Raw genomic sequence first — 25,813 nt, forward strand, 5'->3', positions numbered from 1 at the left:
CACAAATTCTCTCCTCTCTGCACCTTTTAGTGTGCGGTTAATCTTTGGAACAAAGGTTGTTATTTTATTAAGACTCTCTCTGGCAGTTGCAGCAGCTGAATGCATTGCAGTTAGAGGATAGCGTTAACGTTTGGAGGTCGAAGTGGGAAGGCGCCGAGTTTCCTGACGAAGTGAAACGGAGGGGTGGTGACGTGCCTTATCGGCTCTCCTCGGGTTAAGCGATGCGGCGCGTGCCGCCCTGCCACCTCTCAGTCTCTGCGTGCTTGCTCTTACAGGAGGCGCAGGAAGCGGAAGCTCTCCAGGAGGAGCTAAACGAAAAGATTGAGAGACTGAAAGCAGAGCTGGTTGTCTTTAAGGGTCTGATGAGTGATGTAAGTACACTGGAGAGCAGCGCGGCCGGCTCCCGCTGCCTTTGTGAAATGTGTGTGTCATGCAAATGGCTTCATTCATGAAAAGGTTATGGTCTTAGCGAGTGCTGCTTCGTAGTTAGTATTATGGCTGCCTTTACGATCTAATGCATCAGACAGATCTCCCTTCCCCCTGCTTCCTGTCTGGTCTGTGTAGAGATGCATTAACTTGCTGCTTAGCCCATAACCTGGACTCTGCCCTCCCTCCCCGTTCTCCACAGCTGGCAGCGCTGGCCTTGAAATCCGCAGCCGTGGAAAAAAAAATGGCTGGAGAACTCGCATGTTAGGATAAAGGGTTCAGTCACCGTGCAGCCACTGGTACTGCTGACGGGGGGGCTGCTCTGAGTCGCACAAGAAATTAATGCCACAAAGGAACGCTATGTTGCGTTTTCCAACTGAAAACTCCGAAGAGATGAACCAAGTATCACTAGTTCAGGCTCTGCCTTTGTTTCCAGTGCTGCTTCTACCTTAAATTGAAACAAAACCAAACCAAACCCCCCTGCTTTCTCAGCAGTTCACTCATATCTCAATTATACGTACTTTCCTTCAAAGCTTGGGGATCTGTTAGGCCATGACAGGAGAACTGTCTCGTATTTTGATATACTGAGAAAATCTACTCATGCAGGTATAGAGAAAAATAAGCCAGGTGAACATTAAGTAAGGTGCCTTTCCCCGTAAGACTGAAGCACTACTGCTGCTAGTTGTCTAATGAAGATATTTTATCAAGCTTATTTAGTCTATGATTTTTTTTTAATTGGAAGTGTTTCCTTCTGGCTTATATAAGCTTGCAGAATCTGCACCCTGATTTCACATAGGATCTCTCAGGGCCGCTAGATCTGTTCATATAAAAGTCAGCAGTTATATGTCTCTTTTTTCGGTGTTTAATAAAGAATAGGCGTGCTTGCTTGGTTAGAGGCAGTGGGCAGGGGAGAAATACATCAGGGCTACATCCCCGTTATGATTTTTTTTCACTGAGGAAGAAATGTTTTTCAGTGTGTACAAAAGGGGTGATGGTAAATGCAAACATCCTCTTCGGCTCGAGAGAGAGAGAGTGCTTTGGGCTTTGCAAACTCTGCGAGGTGGAAGAGTGCCTAAGGAAAGCAGTGAGGATGCTCGTTCTGAATCCCACTGCCTAAATATTTAGGGTGGAGAAATAGCAAACACCGGCACATGACTCTTACCTTCCTGTTAATAAGAATCACTTTTACCTAGTCGGTTAATAAATAGCTTTTAGAGTGTTTCAGTGTTTAGGAATGCCTTTTTCTCAACGTGTTTCAAAGACAAAAATCCCCCAAACTTCTCCAAAGGTGGTTGACACCAGTTGGAGAAGAACCCTGTCAAAAAATTAATAAAATAAAACAAATAAACAAAACCCCTTTATTTTCTTCATAAGAGGATTTGGTACTTAAAAGAATTCTGTGCTCTGCAAAGAGTTTTTCTGCTTTTCTTGTCAAAGTGGAAGCCGTGCCTAGTCATTGAGGTGAAGCTTCCCAAGAGAGCGTGTTTTGTCTAGGCTGGAAAATATCCTTTTTACATAACAATGTTTCTTCATAAGGAGCCAACAGTGCTGTCTGTGAGGGGGTAATATCTCCTATAAATAACGTTTATAATTGCTGCCCGGTGTGAAGCAGTACAAATTATTTTTCGTGTAGGTTTTTTGCTAGGCTGGAAGGCAGTTTAATGCCAATGTGAGTAGGGTTTTTTTGTGCTACAGGCTTTCATGGATCTCTTTTGATTACGCCTTGGCTTTACTTCTTTATGGCACGTACAAAGTTGTTGTGTAGCCTGGATTCTGTTTTGAGAGCGACTTCTCCTTGCAGGCACGTCTTTTTCCTGTTTGAAACCGGGGAGCAATGAGTTTTCGTCAGGTTTTAGATTTCATTCTGCCCTCGCTCAATGGGTTTTTCTCTCTCCATTTTTAAAGCTTTATTGACCTCTAAAAGATCATTTTTGCCAAATCTAGGAGTTTTTTGGGGGTGAGTATAAGTTTTTCCTGTGGCAGATCACTCTCAGAATTGAAATTTCATTGGAATCGGATGCAAGTGTTAATTCTGAGTTGTAAGGTCTGTCTAGACTGTCCATGTACTGCCTTTCCTGGAGAACCAGGTTTAATATTGTTTAAGAATGGTGTAGCCTGGGGTTAGAGAGATACTGTGGGGTATCTCTTCTTTCCTGAACTGTATAATAATAGAAGATAATCACTACTGTCCTTCCTGCAGCCCATGACAGACCTGGACACAAAGATTCAAGAAAAGGCCATGAAGGTGGACATGGACATCTGTCGGCGAATCGATATCACAGCCAAGCTGTGCGATGTAGCGCAGCAGCGCAACTCTGAAGACGTTTCCAAGATATTCCAGGTGATTAGGCCATGAATTTTCCCTAGGGTAGGACAAGCGTGAGGGGACAAGAGGGAGCAGTGTTGAGGAATGTGGTCCAGATCATTCACAACTTTCTGAAATTTTTCCGAATAGGCGTATTTTCTTCTTCCTCAGTTTCCAAGTGTAGCTTGATCTACAGAAGCTGCTGCAGCACTGAGATCTCAAAATTGAGGGAAAGTTTAAAATAAGTCTCAGGATGACCTTGGAGACAGGCTGTTAGTCTGATGCTAGTCTACAATGAATGCAGGAAAAAAACATTACAGGGTTCTGTGTTTGTCTAAATGGCTTCATCACATTTATTCTCTTCACAAGCGAGAGGTTTTAAGCTTGTAGACCTGTCATCTGAAAGCTCTTATTTCTGGCTTGGGCTCCGTGACCAGAAATAACACTTCTGCGGTGGGGAGCTATGATTGCTTTGTGAGACTAGAAAGTCCAGTTTGCTTTCCTTTAGCTATTTTTGCTCCTCGGTGCTAGTTGGAGGAAGTTATTTAATTTGCTCCAAAAGCAGTTGCAGCTCTATTTAGAACAAACCTGTAATTCCTAATGCAGTTGCTCGTGTGTCATGACTGCACTTTCAGTTGTGATTAACCCAGCTTCCCTCCACTTTGATCTGAATGTGTCTTGTTCAGTCTTTGAATAAGTCTGATTATATTTTTCTGTGTAATGATGCCATATAGGGTGTGTTGCGCTAAATGCTGTACAAAAAAGCACTGTAAATATGATTGTGGTCTCTCCGCTGGCTGTGCTTTTTGACTCTTGTGAAGTTACCTAATGTTTGCTGGGTTTTATATCCAGAAGTAGATCCAAAAGTCCTAATTGGAGATGATTGTTTTTCTTGCATGTCGAGCCACTGCATTTTCCTGGTGGTCCTTTCTTGTCTTTGACTAGAATTGCTGTGTCTTTCTGCTCAATGGTAACTGCAAAGCAAACTTGTGGTCAAGCATGCAGCGGTTAAAATGATCCGTGCGGAGTATAATACCAATAAGGGATGGCTCCCTTGCCAATTAATGAAAAACTAGAGTAGCTTTGGAAAGGACTGTGTGTTTGTGACTCTGTGGCACCATCTGTAAACCTCGGTGAATATCTATTATGTTTGCAATCCTCAGATGAAGAAATAACCCTCTATGTTCTTTGCTGCAGTATCCCTTGAGTTCTCCCTGCACACCTGTAAACTTGCTATCTTTGAGGCTGTCCAGGCACCTCCGTGGTTCGGTTAACCCTTCTTCTGTCAAATTGAAGACTAGCAGTCTGTGCCTCTGGTTATGGGGTGGGAATGACCCTGAAGTGAAGACTATCTAGAAAGGTTTCTCTGTACTCTTCTGTGGTGGTTGAGCGGTGGAAGCATCGGGCCGGTGGTGGTGGCAGGAGAGGGAGAGTTCTGTCATCGCTCTCGAGCCTGCTGCCTGGCCGTTCTTGCCAGCTTATGCTTTTACCCCGTATCATTCTAACCTCTGCATGTCCTCTGGTAGATCACAGACTGTCGTTGATGAACATACAAACACATATAGAGTGCCGGTAGCCTGCAGCTTGCTTTGCTCTTTGCCATTTTGAACTGCTTCCTTGTGCTCTTCGTTCACCACTCATTAACAGATGCAATTCTGTCTTTAATATGTGCAATCATTGAATCGCCTGGGAACTGATGAACAGTTATATTCACTCAGACCTAATGCCTTTCCTTTCTTATTTCCGCACCTCACGGTGCAGCACCTCAGTTGAACCTCCTAGTTATTGCCCTTCTCTCCAATTAAGGTGGCTTCCAAGAAGAAAGAGCGCAAGCTAACATCTGACGACGACCTCTCTGAGCAGGATGGGGAGAACGGCAGGTTCTCTGACGACGAAGTCAGCTGTTCTTTGAACATCACGGATGAAATGAAGCGCATGTTTAATCAGCTGTGAGTATCTTGGACAACGTGGGGAAAACTTGTTCTGAAATGCAGACTTAATTCCAGAACTCAGGTATCGAGATATTACTACAGGCTTTCAATCCAGGTATATATATATTTTTTTGGTTTTTCTTTTTTTTTCTCCACCCAGTGTTGACTGTGAGTTGAATCTGAACTGCCAGCACTGTCCTTCTTCAAAGGTTTGCAGGAAGTTCAAATAAGACTAACAAAAACTGAATTTTCCCTCCCTTAAACAGGGAGGGGACTATAGAGAATATAAGAACATAGTCAAGCTTTTTTTTTTATACTTGCCCTTGTTATAGCTTACAGCAGTAGCAAAAGAAGAGGCATGTAAAAAGCATGGAGCGTTTGCCTGAATGTTTGGCTTAATGTTAGATATCTAGAACCTCACAGCTGATTTGGGTGGATAGAAATTGAGAACATTGTCACTAAAAGTGCAGTTCAAACTGAAAACCACCTCCTGTAGTATTTCGCATGGTTTCTCAGTTGAGTTGTAGGCAAGTGGTAGAGGTGGATGTGTCCAGAAGACCAATTGCTGTAGCAGTGGACAACAGTTTATAGATTCCAAGAGTATCGATGTTGTAAACCTTGCTGCAATTCCCAGATTGGAAGAATCCTGTGCATGCATCGTCTGCCAACTTCTGCAGTGACCGTGCTGGGAGAGGGAGCACTTCCCAGTGCTTTCCCACACAATGCAGGACAGTATTTAATCCATAGGAGTAAACAAGACATTCTCTAAGGAGCGCTCGCTCCTTCTCTGCTCTCAGCTCTTGCCAAAAATCTGCTTTGAGGGCAGCAAATAGTGGGTTGATTTTTCTTAGGAAAAGCAAGAGGCTCCAGCTTAGCCACTAGGTTGGTAACACACGTAGGTTTTAGTGTCGTTGTTAAACCTGACCTGTGATATCCAGGTTTTGTTGGTTTTGCTGATGAAACTTTTATCTCCTGGTCCTATCCTAGTTGGCAGATAATTATTGACCACGTAAATAGTTTAAAACTTACCTTGGCCTAAACTTACCATTCTTATTTGTGCCATGGATACACAGTTGTAGTACCAGATACCTTTTTAAAAAGATTGTCCACCAACTTATCTTAAGTTGCCAATAAAATAACTTTGTTACCAAAAGGTGGACACCTTCGCGTAGTTTAGTACTTCTTGATTTCAACAAGAGAAAAAAAAGCTTATAATGCCTCAGGAATCATCTTGGTAGATTCGAATCAGGTCGATTTGGAACGGTGTTGATGGCTTAGTGAAGGTGATACCTCCTGAAGTATGCTTGGGGGCTTTGCGAGGTGGAAGGGAAGAGTTTACAGACAGCAGAGCAACTTGCCTCGTTAACAGAAATTCAAAGCAACTTGCATGCTATCTCATGAGGAATCACATATTTAGTGAAACTCAGTGAAAATGCAATCCTCTCTGAACAATTTGTACGGCTGAAGTAGGCAGCAGTTGGAGCTGGGAGTCCTTGGGCTCCCTAACAAGGATGGCTCTTGCGAAAAGAAACCGATTTGAACAAATTGCAAAAGGCAGAATCATCTATGTCCAAGTGTGGGGTTTTTTGTTGTTTGTTTGGGGGGGGGGGGTTGGCTTTTTCCCTCTGGTCAGACTGAGTACAGACACAGATTGCCTCTTTTGTGAAGCTCTTTAGTCTCCTAAAGACAGTGCTGTGTTCAGCTTCCGGCTTGAGATGTTATCTGCTTAAAAGGAAATGAACTAAAGAAACAAGAATGTCTCACTGAAATCAGCTGGCTGCTTCTGTGAACATTTTCACATTTTTGTCAGACTTCCTTAACAAGGACAAGAAGCAGCTACTGGGGGTTTGGCTCTGCTTCTGTTCAAGCCAGAAGCAACCCAAGTGTCTTGTGAAACTTTCCTTAATTGCACAACTGGCCACGCTACAGAGGCTTGACCACATAACGGTGTTATAGGCCACTTCAACCCGTGTTTCTTCTTAGTCTTTAAGTGGTTTTAGTAGTATCCTTGTTGTTCGATTCGATAATAAATATTTATGTTCTTTTGTGCATTGTTATGGGGATCAGTCTCTTTTTTCATAACTGTCTTGAATCTAACATTTGTAAGTGCTGCAGGGAAAACGTTGGCAAAACTTCAGCATTAAAGTCAGCAGGGAGTCTTCTAGTGGCTATTTCTTGTAAAACTTCTCAAACTGTGTTTTGGTTCCTTTTCCCACGTCTAAAAAGAATAGTTTAAGCGATTTTTGTGGGTTTGCGAATAGGGGAACCTAACTTGCAGCACCATCTGGAGGAGGAAGCTGGGAGTGTGTCCTTGGACTGGGAATATAACTGGGAATATAAAGGGACAAGGTCCCTTTTATTGTGCTGGGGGTGGCAAAGAGCCCAGGCGCGAGGGACTTGCGGGCAGTGGCACAGCCTGTCCCTAAAAACTTCCAAGATTTTCAACAGTTGTATTGTCTCCTTCACTCGGTTCTCATAGCCTCTTCCTGTAGATGATCATTGAAGGAGTGAGGAAACGGGGCTCGAGTTGTTTTCCCTAATGCTTTATTCTGTAATCTTAACAGGCGCGAGACCTTTGACTTTGATGACGACTGTGATAGTTTAACATGGGAGGAGAATGAGGAAACCTTGCTTCTCTGGGAAGACTTCACAAATTGCAACCCGTCGATTGACCTCCAAGGAGAGGTGAGTTTTCTTGAACCCTTCTCTGCAGGAATGGTGTCCTTCAGCCGCTCTTTTAGCCATTTCAGCCTTTGGGTATGTGGCTGGTGATCTAGTTTGCCAGGCAAACTTGCTTTGATTTCAAATCCTCTCAGTGCTTTCTCTTTATGGTTGCTTTTCAGTCTGTCCAGTCAGTTTATTTGCCAGACTTCATTTCTTCTGCTCCTTCAAAATGAGTGTTTAAAATATCAAGTGAGTGTCAAGGGATCTGAGATGTATTAGCTGTTGTAAAAGCATCATGCGATCTGTCACCCTAACCCGTCATTTGTCTAAAGCCCTATATCCTTCTCACAGCATCTCGCATTCTCTGTGGATTATCATTCGCACCTTTATTGGCGCAGAAATAATGCACAGAGTGTGTGGGATGGTCCTGCACGTTTTTCTAGTGGGGAGAAAAATAAATTCAGTATGATCCCTGAATGATATAGTCAATAATGTAGTACAAACAGCCTGTTGGAAACAAGGCAGCTGTGACTGCAGAAGACCTCAGGGATCTTCTGAACCAGTGAATCTTGTGCTTCCACCTTCCCTGCCAGTAGGCATCTCCTGGCTTTGGCGGATAATAAACAGCTTGCTTTTAATCTTTAGGATCTCATGCAAAATAAACTAATGGCTGCATGCTGCCTTCTTCAGTGACTCCTGAGGCTTTTTAGACAGGCCTAAAGAGAGATTTAAATGGCAAGGTCTGGCTTTGTGCAGGTGATCTTAAACGTGATGTTATTATTTCATTACTGAGTAGCATGACAGCAGTAGGTGAGGAATAATCCTGCCTTCTTCCACCGTTGCTATAGTGTAAAGATGCTGAGGCAGCAATCTCCTGAATATGATCTCGTGTTGACTGCCAGGGGCGCGTTAATTTACATCGGGCCATTTGTTTATCATCTGGCATACAGTGAAACTGCAGAGATTATTTAAAAGTGCTACGACTGCAGAAAGCGGTGTGCTTAGCTATATGTCGTCTCGTGAGCAGGGCGAGTGGCAGAGCGATAATGTGTAGCTGCGCGCTGGAATTAGTGACAGATTTATTTGCATATACCCATGTGTGCATGTATAAGCACAGCTATCAGAGGAATATTGCAGAACTCAGACCTTCCATGCAAAAACTCTAAAGGTTTTAAGAAGCTTAAATCCTTCTAAATGAAAATTATACAAGGAAAGGGTAGATTTGTCTTGTAGATGGAGATTCAGAATAAAGACTGCTCAGTCTGTGCCTGGTTTTTAACACAGTGCTTTACATGCCTGAGTCTTCCACTGGCTTTATTCCTTTCAAGTTCTTATGCAAGTGCCCTAGCCACCTTCTTTTATGACCTTCCTCCTTAAAGCTCTTCTGCATATAAAAGGATAAGTGGAATGATTCTTGTTACTAGAGGCTGGTTAGCCTGACGTTCATCCCAGGTAGGATCCTGATAAAGCTGCTACAGATGTGGCCAAGGGATGGTGGCATAATTAATGCTCGTCAGTGTAGTTGCATCAAATTGACGATAATGTTTTTTCTGAAAAAAGTGAGGTACGTAATAACATGAAAGAAAGAATAGTGACATTGTTAATCTAGAAAACAGTTGATTTAGTCCCTCTGGCAATGTAAAATAGTGCTATATGTTTGATTTTTGTAGCTCAGACCACAAATTATATACTGTGGATACAAAGGAAGGATGATAGAGGAATTGTTGCCAAGCAGGATGTTTCCACTGGATGATGCCACATGTTCTTGATCTTGTGTGCACAATTTTCATCAGTAGTTCGCTTGACTGAGCTTGTCTTACTCATCAGCTAAGTGGAGAATTGTAATAAGAAGCAGTGCGTGTGGAGTATACATGCAAGATAATGGAGACTGAAAGGACTTGAGAGCAATAGTGTGTAATCTGAAAATGAGCTTCCACTGCAAAGCCGTAAGCAGTGGGCTGGTCAGTGCAGGAGCAAGGAAAAATCAAGTGTGTCTGGAGAATTATTACCATCTTCGTACGCTGATCAGACTGTTACTGGGGCCTTTATCCGGTTCTGCGTGTCACTTGACAATCAACATTGGGAAAGGTTCAGAAAAGACCTCCTAAAATGCATTTTTTTGGTTCTTTGGCCTGCATCAAGTACTTGAGCTTCATTGTTGGAGTTTTTGGTCTGTAGGATCCTGGACCAGCGACTTTTCTAGCTGGGTGTACAAAGCCATGGTCACAGTGTATGAAAGTGTCTTCACCCAGCGTGCCGTTTGTATGGAGCAGTATTCCTTTTTGGCATAAAAGACTTTGCATGAAAGGCCGTAAGAGCTTCCATTTCTGAATGAGTTAAGTGCGAACCTTCAATCTGCGGATGAATTGCTCACGTCATAAATCTTGCGTGTTCCTGGTTGTGTGCTCCTCTCTACTGCGCAGAGCACGCACGTAGTTTAGGCTGTCTGTAGCCTTTTCCTCAAGAAACTGAGGAAGGCAGCTCTTTATTAAAACACAGCGGTAGTATCCTACTGCTAGGAAGTAATATTGAATGGTTCTGTTGTTGTGGGAAAAACGGAACAATCCCTGGAAGAAGATTGAATAAACTTGTTTGTTGGCGTGTGACCCTTTCATGATTTCTCACTAATTATTCTGTATCCTTCTTTCTCCTGCAGGAGGAAAACCTGGGAAACTTGATCCATGAAACAGAGTCTTTCTTTAAAACAAGAGACAAAGAATACCAGGAAACAATAGGACAAATAGAGGTAAGGAAATGATTCATGACAAAATATATGTTGTTTTAAATGGAAGAAAACCCTGTGAGATTATTCCGGTACACACGCGTACGCACACACGGCGGAGCGTATATTTATATGTAAGAAGGCACAAAAGCATTTTGCTTTTTCTTACCCTTGGGATTTTTTTCTAAATACAACTCTCTATATAGCACTATTAGTGAGTAAGCATAAATCTGTAACCTTCAGGACAGAGAATAAAAAATGCACTATTATTTTTTCCCAGTTGACATTTATACCCACCATCTCACTGGGAAATACCCTCAGAGGTTGCCAGGCTGAACAGCTGTAGCATCTCAAAAATCTTTGTTCTGCCCAGAACATGCTTTCACTAGTTTTTGCATATTGACTAACAAGATACCAAGCAGCAAAAAGTTCAAGAGATGTTTAAAAACAGTGTCGAGCTCTGACTAAAATACTCTTCACAAGCTGATGGGTATGATGACAGCAGGCACCACTGAGGTTTGAGGGTGTATTGTGGGCGTTTTGGATCAGCTCTGGGCATTTTAAGCCTCTCCAGCAGTGTGTCAAATAGAGCGAGGCTGGGAGAAGCAGCCAGCGAGTCGCCTGAGCTTCATCACTCTTTCTTCTTTTGTGCAGCTGGAATTGGCTACGGCCAAGAGTGACATGAATCGCCACCTTCATGAATATATGGAAATGTGTAGTATGAAACGGGGCCTGGATGTACAGATGGAAACCTGTCGTAGACTTATTAAAGGCTCTGCTGACAGGTAAGAGGGGGTTTCTGCGCTGCCTGGGGTGCTTTGGAGACTCACTTTGCTAGTGTGTTGCCTGGCACCTTGTTGATAGACGATAGCATCATTTTGCCTAAAGGTTTGTTATTTGGATAATCTTGTCTTGTTCAGGGACAAGTAACAGTCTTAAAAGAAACTCTGTAGTAGCGTATAGGGTTCAACCAACACCAATTGATTAAAAACAAGGATGTGGCCAGTAGGGCTGGCAGGATAAATGGACTCATTTCTTCTTGAGCTCCGATATAGAGGCTTGGTCTAAAACGTCATAGATCTAGACCTGACCTATTCTAAAATAAACACTCCCTGCTGCCCCCCCCCAACAAAACAAAAAAAATCCCTCCAAGCCCTTGACTATGGACTTGTACAGAGAACTCTGCCTTTTCTCTTTTCATATATTAAGAACCTATTTATATGCTATGGAGGGTTTTTCTTCTCTCGCTTGCCCTCGCTGCCTGTCCTGGCTTGAAAGAACAACAAAAATCTTTCTGAAGTTTTCACGGCACGGCCTAAGTTTGAAGCTCTGTATTATGTTGAACTAGCATGTTCACTGGACTTAGTTTCCATTTTCGCTGTCTGTAAATCTAGAGCTGCCTTTACGTTTAAATAGCAGATTGCATATGTGGCGCTGGGAGCACATGGGATGCTTATGCTTACTACTGATGCTTAATGCAAAATTCTCTCTTTCACAATCATAAAGGATATTCTCAGCTGTTTTGGGAAGTGAACACTTCTTTTTTCTTCTCTGTTATTGGCATTTAGTTTCTTGCCTCAGCCTCTCTCTGAATTTCTCTACAGGAATTCTCCGTCTCCCAGCTCCGTAGCCAGCAGCGACTCAGGAAACACAGATGAAATTCAGGACGAGTTGGACAGAGAGGCGGATGTGGAGCCCATGGTCAGCTGATACGTAATGGGAGCGTTCCAGTGAAAGGGAAAACTTGAGAAAAGATTAAAAAACAATACATGGATGGAGGAAAACAAAAAGACTTTTAAGCCCATGCACAGGGTTTCTAAGGACTCATTCCTACACGCATCCCCACCCCACCCAAGGATTGGTGCTGTAAATTTCTATTGTTATACAAATCATAAATGCAGAGTCCTGTAAGAAAACATGGTGTTTTAATTGTGCCTTTGCCCCAAGCTGAGCCACTTTGAGCTCCAGTGGAATATTAATAGCAGGTGTTTTTATAAAAAATATTATAAAAAAAATCTGGCAGCAGCAGCAGAGATTGGTGCTGCAAAGGCTCTGGGTATTTCAATAAGCTTACGGTTTTATTGAACTGCTGCACTGATTGGCAAAAGGAACACTGGCAAATTGAGAAGCGAATCCAGGACAATTAAGGTATGATTAAAAATGTCTGGCATAAAAAAGAATGCCTCCAAATTGAACTGTAAACACTTAAAAATAATAGTGGGTTTAGAGACAGCTTTTAGGATTAAGCAGTTATACAGTATTTAAAGGAATTTCTTCATTCCCTCTTTCCGGGTGAAGGAGCTTTTGAGATCTGCACAAGCTTCCTGCTAAACTCGAGAATCCGACGAAGCAGGTCTCAGCTCGGCGGCAAAGCAGGTGGCAAACGGAGGGTTCGGTGGGGTGGGAATATCACTGATAAACTACTATGCAAAAAAAGCTCGCCTTATTTATATGGAATGTTTGGTCCTTGCTGGGCTGCAGTTATCTCTTGGGGAAAGGAAAGCTAAAACCACATTTGCACATGTTAGTTATCCGTAGAGCTTCCTTTGAGGAGGAATGTCATGTTACAACGCCTTTGTTTCCAGTGATTGGATTATGAGGGGAATCAGCCCCTCGGTTCCCGAGTATTTTCCTTTCTTTTTTTTTTTTTTTTACTGTAATGTTTGCAGATTTTACTTTGCTGACAGGGAGATAACTACATTTTTTGCTGCTTTCATGATGTGTAGAGTGGGATAGTGGGAGCGTCAGGATCAACTGACATGCCATGCTATGGATGTAGGCTCGAGACGTGACTTTGGGAGACGTCCAGACCACTGTTCTTCAGAGAAGCTGAAAATCGGAAAATACTGTAATCCTTTTTAGGGCGTAGTAAAATGAATCCCAAACTACTGCTGTCCTAGAATTAGGGAAGAAGAGCCATGTGCTTTCTCTGTGAGAAAGTGAGAAGACCGAGGCTTTATTTCTCAATCTCTCTGTATTTTTGAAACCAGAGAAAGCAGCATCGAAAGTCTGATTACTCGGTGACAGAGGAAACTCTGGCATGAAGAGGCTGTTTATGGTTATTAAGGGGAGTTGTTGCACCTCAACCAGGTAAAAACAGGGTGTAAACCTAAGCCAATACACTTTTATTATTATTTTTTCAGGCCAAGATTGAAAGTACGGTTAATACTGCCTAGAAGTTACTGTATAGTTAATTAGCACTTGCGTGACTTGAGTATAAATACCAAATGTATTTTTTTCCTGCCAGAAGATGTAGAAACTGTTAGGGAGGAGCCGTGCTAAGGCCGGGCAGGATGAAAGCACCTTCTCAGTGTTTTGTGGAGCTAAAATGGCCAATCTTTAGCTTCCCGAGTTTCATTTCCAAGCCTCTCCTATTTATTGATCAGAAATCAGTGGGATTGCTTTGTAAGCGAGCAGCCGGTTCAGATCAGCGCTGCTTTCTCCCCGAAGGAGCCCGGGCGTTGCGGCAGATGGTGGGTTTCCAGATGGTGGGTTCTCCGGCTGCCCGGAGCCCCCATCTCTGCCGAGATCCGGCTCCTGCTGAGACACGACGGTGCTTTCAGGCCGCGCCGGTCGGATGGGCTCCCCGTGATTTGCAGAGTGAGCGATGATCCATCCGGATCCGCAGTGATCCATCACCGACTTCCGTCCACAGAAAGGGATTCCAGGGTATTCCTGGGGTTTCCTCGCTGCTGGAAATACTCAGTGCAGATATTCATAGAGTAGCTGGTAACTTCTTGGTTCTTGTGTTAGTTAGTGGCTTTTTCAAAGCCTGTTTCATCACGTAGGCATATATTACTTTCTGAAAAAGAAACCTTATTCCAAAGCGCTCATTCCTGTTATTTTTTATGTGGCCAAAGTGGTAAATGTTACGTTCGTTAAGGCTGCAGGTTTGGGGTGGGTGGGCAGGGGCGAGAAATATCCGTTGGGATATTTCTCCGAGGGGAGCGGGGCTGCATGTTTTTCCTTCGCGTATTCTTAAGGCGGTCGAGCCTGTTTGAACTTCAGCTGCTAAACGTGTAGTTTCTCGCGAGGCCGAGAAACCGTCTGCCAAAGCCAAACGTCTGCAACGCTTCGGGGGCCTTTGGTGGAGGCACGGGTAAGCGATCAGCCTCCTCGGAGGCTCTCCTCCAGTTACCGAGGGCTCCTTGGGACTGGGGGGACTGAGCAATTTGAAGAGCCGTCCAGCTTAGCTGCAGGGGGGTTTTTTATTTTGAATTTTTTCTTTAAAACTCAGTGTCCTAGCAGGGAAAAGGCTGAGTGTTCCTGAAACTAGTAGCTGGTACGTCGAGGTAGGAAAGGATCCTCGGTTTGACGGTGTGAGCCAAACGAGGGAGCGGATATTTAGCTGTCAAAACAAGTTACCTGTAACCTACAGTTTATCTCATAGCCATAATTATGAGGAGCATCTCTAAGGGGGTTGCGTTTGCTCGTACGTATAAGGGATGTGGGACTATAGTAAAGAGTATAGAAATAACGTGTACGATGGTGATGTGTATGATGGTGACTTACCATGGTTGTTGGTGTCTGTTTCTTATAACCGTATGTAATCCACTTTAACAAGAGAAAAGATGTTTTTATACCTGGGATTGGGGGGTTATTTTCATCTAGGCTGTATAGGACTTAATAGCCGGTGGTCAACCTTCTGGCGGTCGCCAGGGTTGGTCCTCGATAGTTTCCGTAGCACGTTTCTGGTTAGGTTAGTGTGAACCGATGCTGCTGATTTACCTGACAGTGGTCCTGTTCTGCTTGCGCTGAACCACTCTGTAGCAACCAGATCAAAAGCTCGCCAGAAAAAAATCGTGAAAATGCTGGAAATGATTTTGATGACCTCTTTTTTTTGTTGTTGTTTTTTCCTTTGTAAAGCTGTAAATACTTTATTTTTGTTTTCTATTCTTAATGCGGTGTCATATTGACACTTTTTTAGACTTCTAATCAGAAAATCCTCCTCATTGTTTCTCATTTTTTAAAAGGGGATTTCAAGGAAGCAAATTTTTTTGCTTGTTAGCAGTGTAATAATAGATCAAATTACTAAAATGGATTTGTACAAAATGTTTTCAGTACACAAATGGCAGTCGCTTTTGTGGATGCATGTTGTTCAAAACCGTCCAAAGAATCATATGATACAACCATTTTTCAAGGATTTAGTAACTACCGTGTTAGTTCAGACGACAAAATTGTTTTAGGAAGTTTGGGGCAGGGGGACGTGATGGAATTGAGCTGAGCTAAACGTGTGATGTATTTATGAATACCACGGTATGTATTCTGTTTTTATTAGAGGTTTTTAAAGTGCAGAGGGATTTCTGTTAGCAAATACGATTGCGCCCTTGTGAAATACCTTCTGCTTTGATGAGGCTCCAGATTCACGGTTTCACGTGATGCCGCGGAAAGGGAGCGAGAGCGGGGCAAAGCCTCGGTTGCCGGCTTGGCTGTAGCCGCTGGGGTGGCCGTTTCCCTCTAATAAGAGATGTTCTGGCATGATTATTCCTGCCAGCAAAAATGCCACCTCCGTCACCAGCCCGGGACGGGCCGAGTAAAGGCGATGGTGGCCGGTGGGTGCCCGCAGCCGTACCCCGACTCTGCAGCCTCCGCCAAGCAGCGATTTGCCGGTGTTTCCCGCGGCTCCGAAAGGCAAGAAGAGCGTTTGCGCTCTTCAGTGTCACATCCCTGCTTAGCTCTGGTCGGCTGCCGAGACGGACCCGGCTTTTCCCGCGCCGTGCCGTGTGGTCTCACGCCCCGAGGAGGTTTTTCGGTGTTTTGCTTCGGGACTCCTGGGTTCGATTCTCTTGCGCTGCTCCGGGACTCGGGTCGGAGGGGAACGCGCGGCTTTTACCGTGTTTCCCCCCAGCGATCAGTCACCGAAATGCCTGGCTGTGAGCTTTATTGAAAGGGAACTTCTCGAGTTTGGGTTTTAAATGAGAACAGAAATCGCCAGTCGAGGCAACGCATCGTATCCTTGCGTTGAAAATGGTGTTTTAGGTTGAACTAGAAATGCTACCTGCCAAACTGCATTTCACCCCTTCCCCTCGCTGCTGGCGAGGGAGGGGAACGCTGCAGGCTTGACCACAAGTCCCTGGCAGAGTAGTGGAAAAAAAACACGCTTTTTTGGTCTGTTTTTGTGTGTCGTTCAGTGTCTTGAGACTCTTCTGCGCCCGCAGAAGCCTTTCAAGCCGCTTCTTTTGAAGGAGCAAAGGTTGTATGGTAAGAAATGGGTGTTTAACGATGCTTCTCGCAATCAGGATTCCCTGCTGTCTAACGCGAGGCTGTCTGAACTGACAATCCCCGAGTAGGTTTAACCTAAAATCCTAACGGTGTTTTTTTTTTATTAGAAAGGGTTTGGGATGATAAAAGCTTGGTCACTAGGCACGCTTCCTGCATAATGTGGTTTCACCGGGAGAAACACGCAACGTAGTCTTTGAAACACGGTACCTGTGGCTAAAGCGTACGTAGCTCAGTTCTGCCAAAAAATGGTTATTTATTCTTTAAGGGGTTTAAACGGAGGGTGTCATCTTTCCCCATGCCACGTCACTCCCTCTCCGTTTCTCCTAGGTCATGTAAGACTTTGTTTTATACACCTGACAACAGACTACTGATCAGTGTGGAAACGAAACTGTTTACCGTACCGTTGTAAATATTGTGCTTTATATTCTGTATATTAGCTTCTTTTAAAGAAAAAGACTTAGCCGATAACGCTATTTGAGCTCTGGTGAGGAAAGGGCCAAGGATGAACCAGCTCCCAAGCATGCCGCTGCAGAGCTGCGGTCCCCTGCCCCGCGTTCAGGTTTAGATCAACTTTTTCCGCCTGGAAATCCGTCCTCAGTGTTTAAAAGCGAGCCGAGTGTTGCATGCACTCAGCGGCGGCGGATCTGAGAGCGGCAAAGCCTTCAGAAAGCAAATGTTTTAGAAGCGGTGCCGAAAGTGGTGCCGCGAGAGCCGGGAGCATCCGAAGCCCCGCGAGTTGCAGTGGATTTATCTCCCTTTTAGTGCCAAAAAGCAGCCGCCCCCTTCGAGGGCTGGGCTCCCCGTGCCCCCCCCCGGCCCCCCTCGCTTCCGCGGGGCGCCAGCCCAGCGCCGCAGCCCCCCGCGAGCCGCCGGGGCCTGGTTCATCCTTGGGGGCCCGGTTCATCCGTGGGGGCCCGTCCGTGACCTCCGCGTCGCGAACCGAACGGGCTTCTCCGCGCGCGGGGGGCGTTCGGAAGCTTGTCGATGAAAACGGGTTACAGCGATTCTCTGGTTACAAGGAACAAAACAAACAAAAAAAAAATTAAAATAAATGCCAAACTCCTGCTTAGCGTCTGCGTGTGTTAATTTCTGCACATCGGTGGACGACCTTCCCTCGCGGCTCAGCCGCCACGAAAGAGCCGCTCACCCCTTCTGGCACCCGGGGCCCTTCCTCTGCGCCGGCCGGGAGCAGATAAAGCACCCAAAGGAGGCTCAACCTCCAAGGAGGCCGAGCCTCCAGGCCCCCTTCCTGAGCCAAAAGGCGGCTAAAGGACCTTAGGGCGTCAATATCCTTTAAAAATGCAAGTGTCATCGGCAAAAAAGCAGATTGCTCTGCTGCTTTGCGTTCCTCTGCTCTGCGCCAACCAGCCCCTTCCTGCTTTAGCATGGCCCTGCCTATACCCCCTTAATAGTACGCTGTCCTTTTTTCTTTTTTTCTCTTTTTTATTATTATTATTCCCCAAAAAAGCCGCTGCGCCTCGCTGCTTTCAGCTCGCTTCTTCCTTTCTCGCCCGCAGGTCGCAGGCCTGAGGACGCCGCGAAGAGGCCGCCCGCCCGCCCCGCTTCGGCCGCGCCGCCTGCGCCAGAAACAGGCAATTTTTTTCTCCCCCCTTTCCCTTTCTATTAGGCGCGCCCGCCCGCGCGGGGTGGGGGGGGGGGAAGGCGGGCTCCCATTGGCTGCGCGCGGCACGGCCCCGCGGCGGGCGCGGGGGGGCGGGGCCGTGGGGAGCGGCGCGCGCGGGGAGCGTGGGAACGGCGGCGCGTGGGAACGCGCGGGGAGCGTGGGAACGCGCGGGGAGCGTGGGAACGGCGGCCGCGATGTGGCGGGCGCTGCGCGGCGCCGGGTGAGTGCTGCCGCGGCCCCCCGCTCCTCCCCCGCCCCGGGAGCCGCTTTTTGGGCCCCGCCGCGGCCGTGGGGAAGCCGCTTCCTGCCCAGCGGCGGCCCCGCCGTGGCGAAACCCCGGTTCCCCGCCCCGGCTTTGCCCGTTCTTAGCTTCCCCGCCGCGGAGGCGGTGCTTTCGCTCCGTAGCAGGTTCTTTTTGTTGTTTTTCCTCCCCCCCCCCCCTTTTTGGGACGTGGGATTTCAGGCCCGAGGGGCTGCTGGCGGGCTGCCGAGGCTGAGCAACGCCCGGAGCACGGGGCGGCACGGTGATGGCCGCAGCCGGCCCGCTGCAGCGGCGACCTGGGGCCACCCGGGGTCCCGTTCCCCCTTTTCCCCACGCAAATCCCCCCTCGGGAGTCCCTTTTCCGAGCTCGGGGCTGCTTTCACCGGGGAGCCGTGAGCCGAGCGAGAAAGCGCGCGGGATTTGGGGGCGCGACGGGGCGAGGCCCCGCCGAGGAAACCGGGGGGGTTTCAGCATCTCCCGCGCTCCCCTCCTAGGCGGAGATGGCGGCACAGCCCCGCCGTCGAGGTGACCAACGAGCCCGTCCTGGAGTTCAAGGCGGGGAGCCCCGAGCGAGCCGCCCTGCAGAAGGTAACGCGGGGGCTAAGCTGGGGGCGGCCGGGGGGGGGGGGTCCGCGCTGCCCCCTCTCCGTCCAGGCCCCGACGCCGTTCCCTTCCCTCTCCAGGCGCTGGGCGAGCTGAAGGACGCGACGGCGGCCATCCCCTGCGTGGTCGCCGGGGAGGAGGTGTGGACGTCCGCCGTGCGGTACCAGCTCTCGGTGAGTTGGGGGGCCAGGGGGGCGGGGGGGGGTCGCGTCGGGCGAGAGGGAGCCGCGCCGGCTGGGAAATCACGGCGCCTTTTCCTCCCTTTTGCAGCCCTTCAATCACTCGCACAAGGTGGCCAAGTTCTGCTACGCCGACAAGGTGCGTGTCCCCTCCCTCGGGTTGTCACGCGGCGGGGTGGTGGCCGCGGTGGCCTGGCCGGGCGCCAGCGTGGGTGATGAGGCCGCCGGGCTGCCGGTTTCTCCAGCAGCCTCCGCCGGAGGAGGCAGGTCAACCCTCGTAGCGTGTCTTGAAGTAGCTGGTGGCCTTTCGAGAAGAAGCGACTGTGCTTCACCCGGTTTTAGGGAGCATCTAGCGACGTGTCCTTATCTCCTGGTGGGGCTTCTAGCCCGGCTTCGCAGAGGGAACGGGCTCCTCATTTTCGCTGCTCTGCCCGTCTGCTCCGCAGGACCTCATTAACAAAGCCATTAACGCTGCCGTGGCGGCCAGGAGGGAATGGGACCTGAAACCCGTCCGGGACCGGGCCCAGATCTTCCTCAAGGCCGCCGAGCTGCTGAGCGGCCCGCGACGAGCCGAAGTGCTGGCCAAAACCATGGTCGGGCAGGTAAGAGGCGCGTTTGGGACGGGGGCACCTGGGGACGCGGGGCGGGAGGAGCTGCCGAGCTATTTCGCGGCACCGGGATGGGGGGCGGAGGGCTGTAACGTTAGAAGCGCCTGTAGTTGGGCTGTTCCCGGCCGATCCTTCCCCCAAGGAAGGAGGGAAACGGGGCCGTTTCCCGCGGGACCAATGCGGCAGGAGGAGGCCGGGCTCCTCCAGCCCAGAGCACGTGGCAGAGGGACCCCGTAAACCACATCTGGGGCTCGCTGGGGCTCACAGCTGTTGCGTTTCCCCCTCTCCATCCCCTCGGTGTTTTTATTTAATAGACCGCGGCGCTGCCTGGCTCCCCGGCGCGGAGGGGGCTCCTCCATTTCGTTTTTCTCTGCTCCCCGCTCAGGGTAAGACCGTGATCCAGGCGGAAATCGATGCGGCCGCCGAGCTGATCGACTTCTTCCGCTTCAACGCCAAGTACGCGGTGGAGCTGGAGGATGCCCAGCCGCTCAGCGCCGACGGCAGCACCAACAGCATGGTCTACCGGGGGCTGGAGGTGAGCGGCGGGGCCGGCCCCGAGCCCGGGGGGGCCGCGGGGGCCACGCACCGCCGACCCCGCTCCCTTTGCCGCCCCACAGGGCTTCGTGGCGGCCGTCTCGCCCTTCAACTTCACGGCCATCGGCGGGAACCTGGCGGGAGCTCCGGCGCTGATGGTGAGCGGCGCGGCGGCGGCTGCTTCCCCCGGGGCCGGAGGGATGCGCGGGGGGCCGGGGGGGCCCGGTATCTCTGCACGGAGCAAATCGGGCTTCCCCGGCTCTGGGATGCTCCAGGGTCGTAAGCTGGAGCGGCGGGGCAGCCGCTGGCCCCAGCGCTGATCCAGCCGCCGAGCGCAGGCCCCGACTCCGAGTCTCGGGAACGATTTACGTGCTGGGATGGAGGAGCTTCGCGCTCGCTGTTTTAAGGTGTTTCTGCACCTACAAAACCGAGCGTGGCCGCCTTCACCCCTCGGCAAGTAGCAGATGCATTTGGGATCGCCTGCTCCTCTTCTCGAGTACGATTAGACCGAGGTTTCGATTGCAGCAAGGTGTCGTAGTGTCCTGTTAGCCCCATGTCCTGTTTCCCTCGTGCATCCTGCTCGGGGAAAAAACAAATAGTGTTTTTACTACTTAAGACCTCAGGTTTAATCCTGGCGTCAAAGCCGGTCCCCTCCAGCAGCAGCGTCCCGCACTAGCGACAGAAGAGGCTGAGATAGGGGAAAGCGCCAAGCTTTTAATTTACAGCGATTGCTTTTTAAAGTGGCAAGCGAGGTGCAGGCAACCCTGTGAATTTTGGGAGGATGAAGGACGAGGATGAAGCTAAGACAGGACGGGGAGCTGGGGAATCTTTCCCGGGGGGTAGATGCACGCGGAAAGCTCGCCGGCCTGCGCGACCTGGTAGTTTATTAATCAGCAGATGTTAATCAGTGCCGCGGCAACGGGTACTTTAGACTTCTGAAGCGCCCGGGCACTGGTGACCCTGGGCCGGTTGGGCCGAAGCCCGGGGCGGGTTTCTCGCCGCGCTGACTCTCCCCTCTCGCCCCAGGGCAACGTGGTGCTGTGGAAGCCCAGCGATGCCGCCGTGCTGGCCAGCTACGCCGTGTACAGGATCCTCCTCGACGCCGGGCTCCCTCCCGACGTGGTTCAGTTCGTGCCGGCCGACGGGCCCGTCTTCGGGGACGCCGTCACCGCCTCCGAGCACTTCTGCGGGCTCAACTTCACCGGCAGCGTGCCGTAAGTTCCAAACTAACGGAAAGGGCGCCTAGCCGGATTTTCCTGCTAAAATGGGCATTTCGAGCATGCATTGGGTGGATTTGCAAACTCAGGGCGCGTTAGTGACTCTGGGGGCCCCGGAGCGTCGCTCCCGGAGGCAGCAGGCTATTAAACCGGCGGCGAATGCCATGGTCTGATGAGCGTCTTGCTTTAAAGGTGGGAAGCTCATAAATTAGTGTTAGTGGCTGTGTCTCCCAGTGGGAGTTTATTAGCATTTTTATTGTTTTGTGGCCGAGGGGTTTGTCACAGTAAGCACCAAAAAGAAGCGGGGAAAGGAGAAGAACGGGAAACTTCTGCTGGGCGCTTTCTTTATTCCTCCCCGTGACACTTCAGCTGTTTATGTTTGCAAAATGTCAGGTTTTTCTGTAGCATCCATTGCTTTGGTCTTGTTCTCAGGTGGCCTCTCCTGCTTTTAGGGCGTCCTGTCCTTCGGGGAGGGACCTTCGGGGAGGGACCTTTGGGTTTGGCGCGGGCTCCTCTTCAGCAGGGCCAAGACCTGGACCTTTTTCCACCCTCCCCTTGTGTGTGAACGCGAGAGCTTTCTAAGCAGCTCCTCTGCTCTCTTGCAGGACCTTCAAGCGCCTCTGGAAGCAGGTGTCCGAAAACCTGGACCGGTACCGCAATTTCCCGCGTCTGGCTGGAGGTAATTCGGGGGCGCGGAAGGGCTAGTGCCGAGGCGTTGAGGGGCCTTCGGGGAGTTCGGGGTCGGCTCCCCGGAGGCCGCGCGGCCGGGACGGCTCCTCACTCACCGCTTCCTTCTCCTGCCCCTCGCGGAGCCCAGAGTGCGGCGGGAAGAACTTCCACCTGGTGCACGGCTCGGCCGACGTGGCCAGCGTGGTGAACGGGACCCTGCGCGCGGCCTTCGAGTACGGCGGCCAGAAATGCTCCGCTTGCTCCCGCCTCTACGTCCCGGACTCGCTGTGGCCCCGGATCAAAGAGAAGCTGCTGGAGGAGCACGGGAAGATCAAAGTGGGAGACGTGAGCAGAGCTGCTGGGCTGCTGAAGGGCTTTGCGGCTCAGCGGGTGGCTGATGGGATTAGAGACTGCGGTAACCGGCTACTAATTCCTATTGAACCAAGCTTTTCATCCACTGGTTCTCCCCGCCACCACCCCTCCGTCCCCCCCTCCGTCTTTTTTTAGTGATTAGAAATTAACTTGTAGCCAGCGTCTGCGGGAAGGATTGTGTAAGTCGCCGAACGCCGCAGACTAATTGAAAAGGGGTAGTTTGCCCCTCCAAGAGGCGTTTCGGAGTGGGGAAAAGGGTTATTCTGGGAATTTCAGCTCCCTGTTTTAGAGTTACCTTTCTGGCACAACGTGGCCCTTACACGTTCTCCTTTCTTTCCTCCCGCAGCCTGTCCAGGACTTTGGGACGTTTTTCTCCGCGGTGATTGATGACAAGGTAAGCGCAAATATCTTGTTTCTACTTGTGCACCAGAATAGCAGCACCACGCTTGAGCATCTTTGTTAAGCAGTTTTATTTAAGCCTTGGGTGAAGTTTAAAAGTCAGTGATTAGGCAGAATATCAGCGATAGGGACGTGGGACTCGCTGGCCTTCCCAAAGTAGTGCAGCCCTCCCAAAATAGTGCAGCCCTTTGTCACTGCCCCTCTTGAAAAGCACTTTTTGGGTGAGAAACTGTCATCTCCGACGTGAGGTTCGGAGTGTCCGGGACCACGTCTCTGGCTCCCAACCCTCCGGAGCAGGAGGAGGGCTAAGAGCAGTGTAACCACGAAGGAGACTGCCTGGACACCACAGTCCCCTTCTTCTTGGGCTCCCCGTGTCCCCTAGCAGGGAATCCTTCCTCCAGGGCCTAGCGTCCATGCCACATTTGCTGCCCCTATTAAGCCAGTTTCAAACCTTGGGTTGAAAAGTGCTTTTTTTTTCTTTTTTTAACTGAGAAAATATCTTAGACTTAAGGTTTAGAGTGTCTGAGACTGTACTGCCAGCTCCCAGCCCTCTTGAGCTGGAAGAGAGCTAAGAGTAGCCCTAAAAGAGCTTGCCCACGCTCCCCCAGCCCCACTTCCAAAATACAGAGACCTCGTTTTAGACCCCCAAGCTCACAGGCTTTTATTATTTCCTTCCTCCAGTCTTTCGCCCGCATAAAGAAGTGGATCGAGCACGCCAAGGCCTCCCCCAACCTCACCATCTTGGCGGGCGGCGGCTGCGACGACAGCGTTGGGTATTTCGTGGAGCCGTGCATCGTGGAGAGCAAAGACCCCGAGGATCCCATCATGAAGGAGGTGAGAGCAGCTAGTTGGGAGCAAAATGGCAGTAAAAGTACAGAGCTAGTTGCTAGTTTAGCGCCCGCCACTTGCTTTGGAGGCTGTGGGTTGCGCGAGGAAGCTCTCCCCGCTGTCTGAACGCTCCGATTTTGCTCTGCAGGAAATTTTTGGCCCGGTCCTCACCGTGTACGTCTACCCGGAGCAGCGGTTCAAGGAGGTCTTGGAGCTCGTCGACACCACGACGCCCTACGGCCTCACGGGGGCAATCTTCGCCCGGGAGAAGTAAGTGCCAAAATCCGCACGAGCGCGGCCTGGACGCGCCGCGACCATTTGCGGCGGAGGGGAAAGGGCTTTTTTCCTCCTTGCAGGGTCGCCGGCTCCACGGTGCGTTGGTCGCTTCTCCCCGGAGCCCTGCGCTACCCGGCAAGGACGAAAAAAGCCCTTTCCCTGCGGCTTACACTGCTCTCAGCTCTCCTCCAGCTCAGCCTGCAAGGAGATGCCTCTAAGGTGGTTTCTCCCACAAAAAGTGCTTTTTTGGTGAGAAACTATCTCAGACGTAAGGGTCGGAGCGGCCGGGAGGAGGGCCGAGAGCACTGTAACCCGGGAGGGGGCTGTCCGGACTCGGGGGGTGCCCAGTCCCGCCCCGCCGCCCGCTCGGGTGCCCCCCATTTCCCGGCAGAGCTTCCCTCACCCAGCTCCCAACCTAAGTGCCTTATGGCACCGGGCTACGCAGCTCGAGGTCGGAGCCGGGGGGACGGACGCTCGGCCGCGGGGACCCCGAGGGGGCGGCTGGGGGGGGGGGCTGCGGCACCCCCGGAGCCGGGGCAGCCGCCCGCGGTCCCCCGGGGCTCTTAGTCCTCCTCCCTGCGAGGGGGGCTAAGACCCAAGCGTCAACCACCCGGACACTCAGAACTTCGCGTCTGAGATAGTTTCTCCCCGAAAAGGCATTTTTCAGACCCCCTGTAGTGATTTTTTTTTCCCCCAAAAGGGGAAGAGACAAAGGAAGCACAAGCTTTTTAAAGAGTAAAGATAGAAGCTAAGAGGAAAACTTATTTTTATTATTAAGCCATGAAGAGCTAGGAAGTGTTGCTAGTGTGAAAGCCAAGTTCTTTTTGTATTTTATTTATTTTGCGAGAAACTTCAGTAGAGCATGAAGCAGAAATGGTTGAGGTGGTTAAGTTACTTATGTAAAAAAATATGGTTAAGAGGAATAAAAGTTGTTATGCTTAATGACCTTTTTAGTTAGTTATTTGGCCATGGTTACAACTAGTTTTTTTTTCAATTACTCTTCCTTATTTAAATGTAAGGCTACAAAATAAAGATACAATGCAATAATTCAAATCAAGCTCTGAGCACATACTGTTCTTGGTATGTATTTGAAGTGCAACATGTTTTTTGCACGACTGTGGTCCAGCCTGCTCCGTGCTGACCATCCTTTCTGTTCCTCCCAGGAGCGTCATCGAGGAAGCGAGGAAGCGCCTGCGCAACGCCACGGGCAACTTCTACATCAACGACAAGTCGACAGGCGCCGTCGTGGCTCAGCAGCCCTTCGGGGGCTCCCGCATCTCAGGTGAGATTAAAAACGCCTGCGGGGAAAGACATTACTGACCTCTGCGCCTCCTCCGTCTTGGTCACGGCTGCTTTTTCCTCCCGAAACAGGGACCAACGACAAGCCGGGCGGCCCCCACTACGTCCTGCGCTGGACGTCGCCCCAGGCCGTCAAGGAGACGCACGTGCCGCTGCCCGACTGGCGCTACGCCTACATGCACTGAGGCCCCCCCGGCCCCGCGCCCCTGTACTACTGATGCTCGACGCACACGGCAGCTTCCAGCTGCAGCCCCGACAGCACTTAGAGCAAGTTACCTGTAGCTCAAGAGATTAAGGTTTATTTTAGGAAAAAATTATTAAAATGAATAACTCAAAAAAAGCGTCTTTGTGAATTCTTGGTCGTGTGAATGTGCCAGGCAGCCGCTGCTGCTAATAGGGATGTAATAATATGCGAATAAAATGCGATGACAACATGCTGCAGGTACTGGAAAGCCGGGGCCTGAGAGCAAAGCCTGAGCCCAGCTGCCTCCTCCCTGAGTTGTTCTGCCCTAAATCTGCAAAGAAGGTCTTGCAGATGTGATTTTTCTCTCTAATTTAGGCCTTAAGAGGGGAATGCCCAGTGTTAAAGCTTACTCAAACACAGAGATGATAATATTAATACAAAACTTCTTCTAGGCTTAATAGTAACGTGCCTCTTCGGGGGGATTTGGAC

At 49.6% G+C, this 25,813-nt stretch overlaps 2 protein-coding genes across 2 annotated transcripts in view; both read left to right on the plus strand.

Annotated features, from left to right (window-relative positions):
- IFFO2 (intermediate filament family orphan 2) overlaps positions 1-17,335 on the plus strand; it is a 41,665-nt gene extending 24,330 nt beyond the window's left edge. Inside the window, exons 3-9 of the mRNA XM_064497114.1 lie at positions 276-371; positions 2,627-2,767; positions 4,538-4,680; positions 7,227-7,347; positions 9,983-10,072; positions 10,703-10,833; positions 11,653-17,335. Of these exons, the coding sequence (XP_064353184.1) occupies positions 276-371; positions 2,627-2,767; positions 4,538-4,680; positions 7,227-7,347; positions 9,983-10,072; positions 10,703-10,833; positions 11,653-11,758 (828 nt within the window). The 3' untranslated portion in view covers positions 11,759-17,335. The remainder of the gene's footprint in view (positions 1-275; positions 372-2,626; positions 2,768-4,537; positions 4,681-7,226; positions 7,348-9,982; positions 10,073-10,702; positions 10,834-11,652) is intronic.
- Positions 17,336-17,958: 623 nt separating this feature from the next.
- Positions 17,959-25,480, plus strand: ALDH4A1 (aldehyde dehydrogenase 4 family member A1). The gene is made up of 15 exons (XM_064497115.1): positions 17,959-18,114; positions 18,651-18,744; positions 18,840-18,932; positions 19,030-19,077; positions 19,385-19,540; positions 19,932-20,081; positions 20,164-20,238; positions 21,107-21,294; positions 21,903-21,976; positions 22,115-22,311; positions 22,685-22,732; positions 23,419-23,571; positions 23,714-23,835; positions 25,005-25,123; positions 25,213-25,480. The coding sequence occupies exons 1-15, from the start codon at positions 18,089-18,091 to the stop codon at positions 25,323-25,325; spliced, it is 1,656 nt and encodes a 551-aa protein (XP_064353185.1). The 5' UTR covers positions 17,959-18,088; the 3' UTR covers positions 25,326-25,480.
- The last annotated feature ends 333 nt before the right edge of the window (positions 25,481-25,813 follow it).

The sequence above is a fragment of the Dromaius novaehollandiae genome, chromosome 24 (assembly GCF_036370855.1).
Source record: "Dromaius novaehollandiae isolate bDroNov1 chromosome 24, bDroNov1.hap1, whole genome shotgun sequence".
NCBI classification, from domain to species: Eukaryota; Metazoa; Chordata; class Aves; order Casuariiformes; family Dromaiidae; genus Dromaius; species Dromaius novaehollandiae.

What these genes read in the sequence shown, in the direction of transcription:
- ALDH4A1 (XM_064497115.1), top strand. Translation starts at nt 18,089, where the DNA reads ATGTGGCGGGCGCTGCGCGGCGCCGG. An exon ending in TGGTCTACCGGGGGCTGGAG is followed by an intron (nt 20,082 to 20,163) that starts GTGAGCGGCGGG and finishes GCCGCCCCACAG; the next exon opens with GGCTTCGTGGCGGCCGTCTC. An exon ending in TTTCCCGCGTCTGGCTGGAG is followed by an intron (nt 21,977 to 22,114) that starts GTAATTCGGGGG and finishes CGCGGAGCCCAG; the next exon opens with AGTGCGGCGGGAAGAACTTC.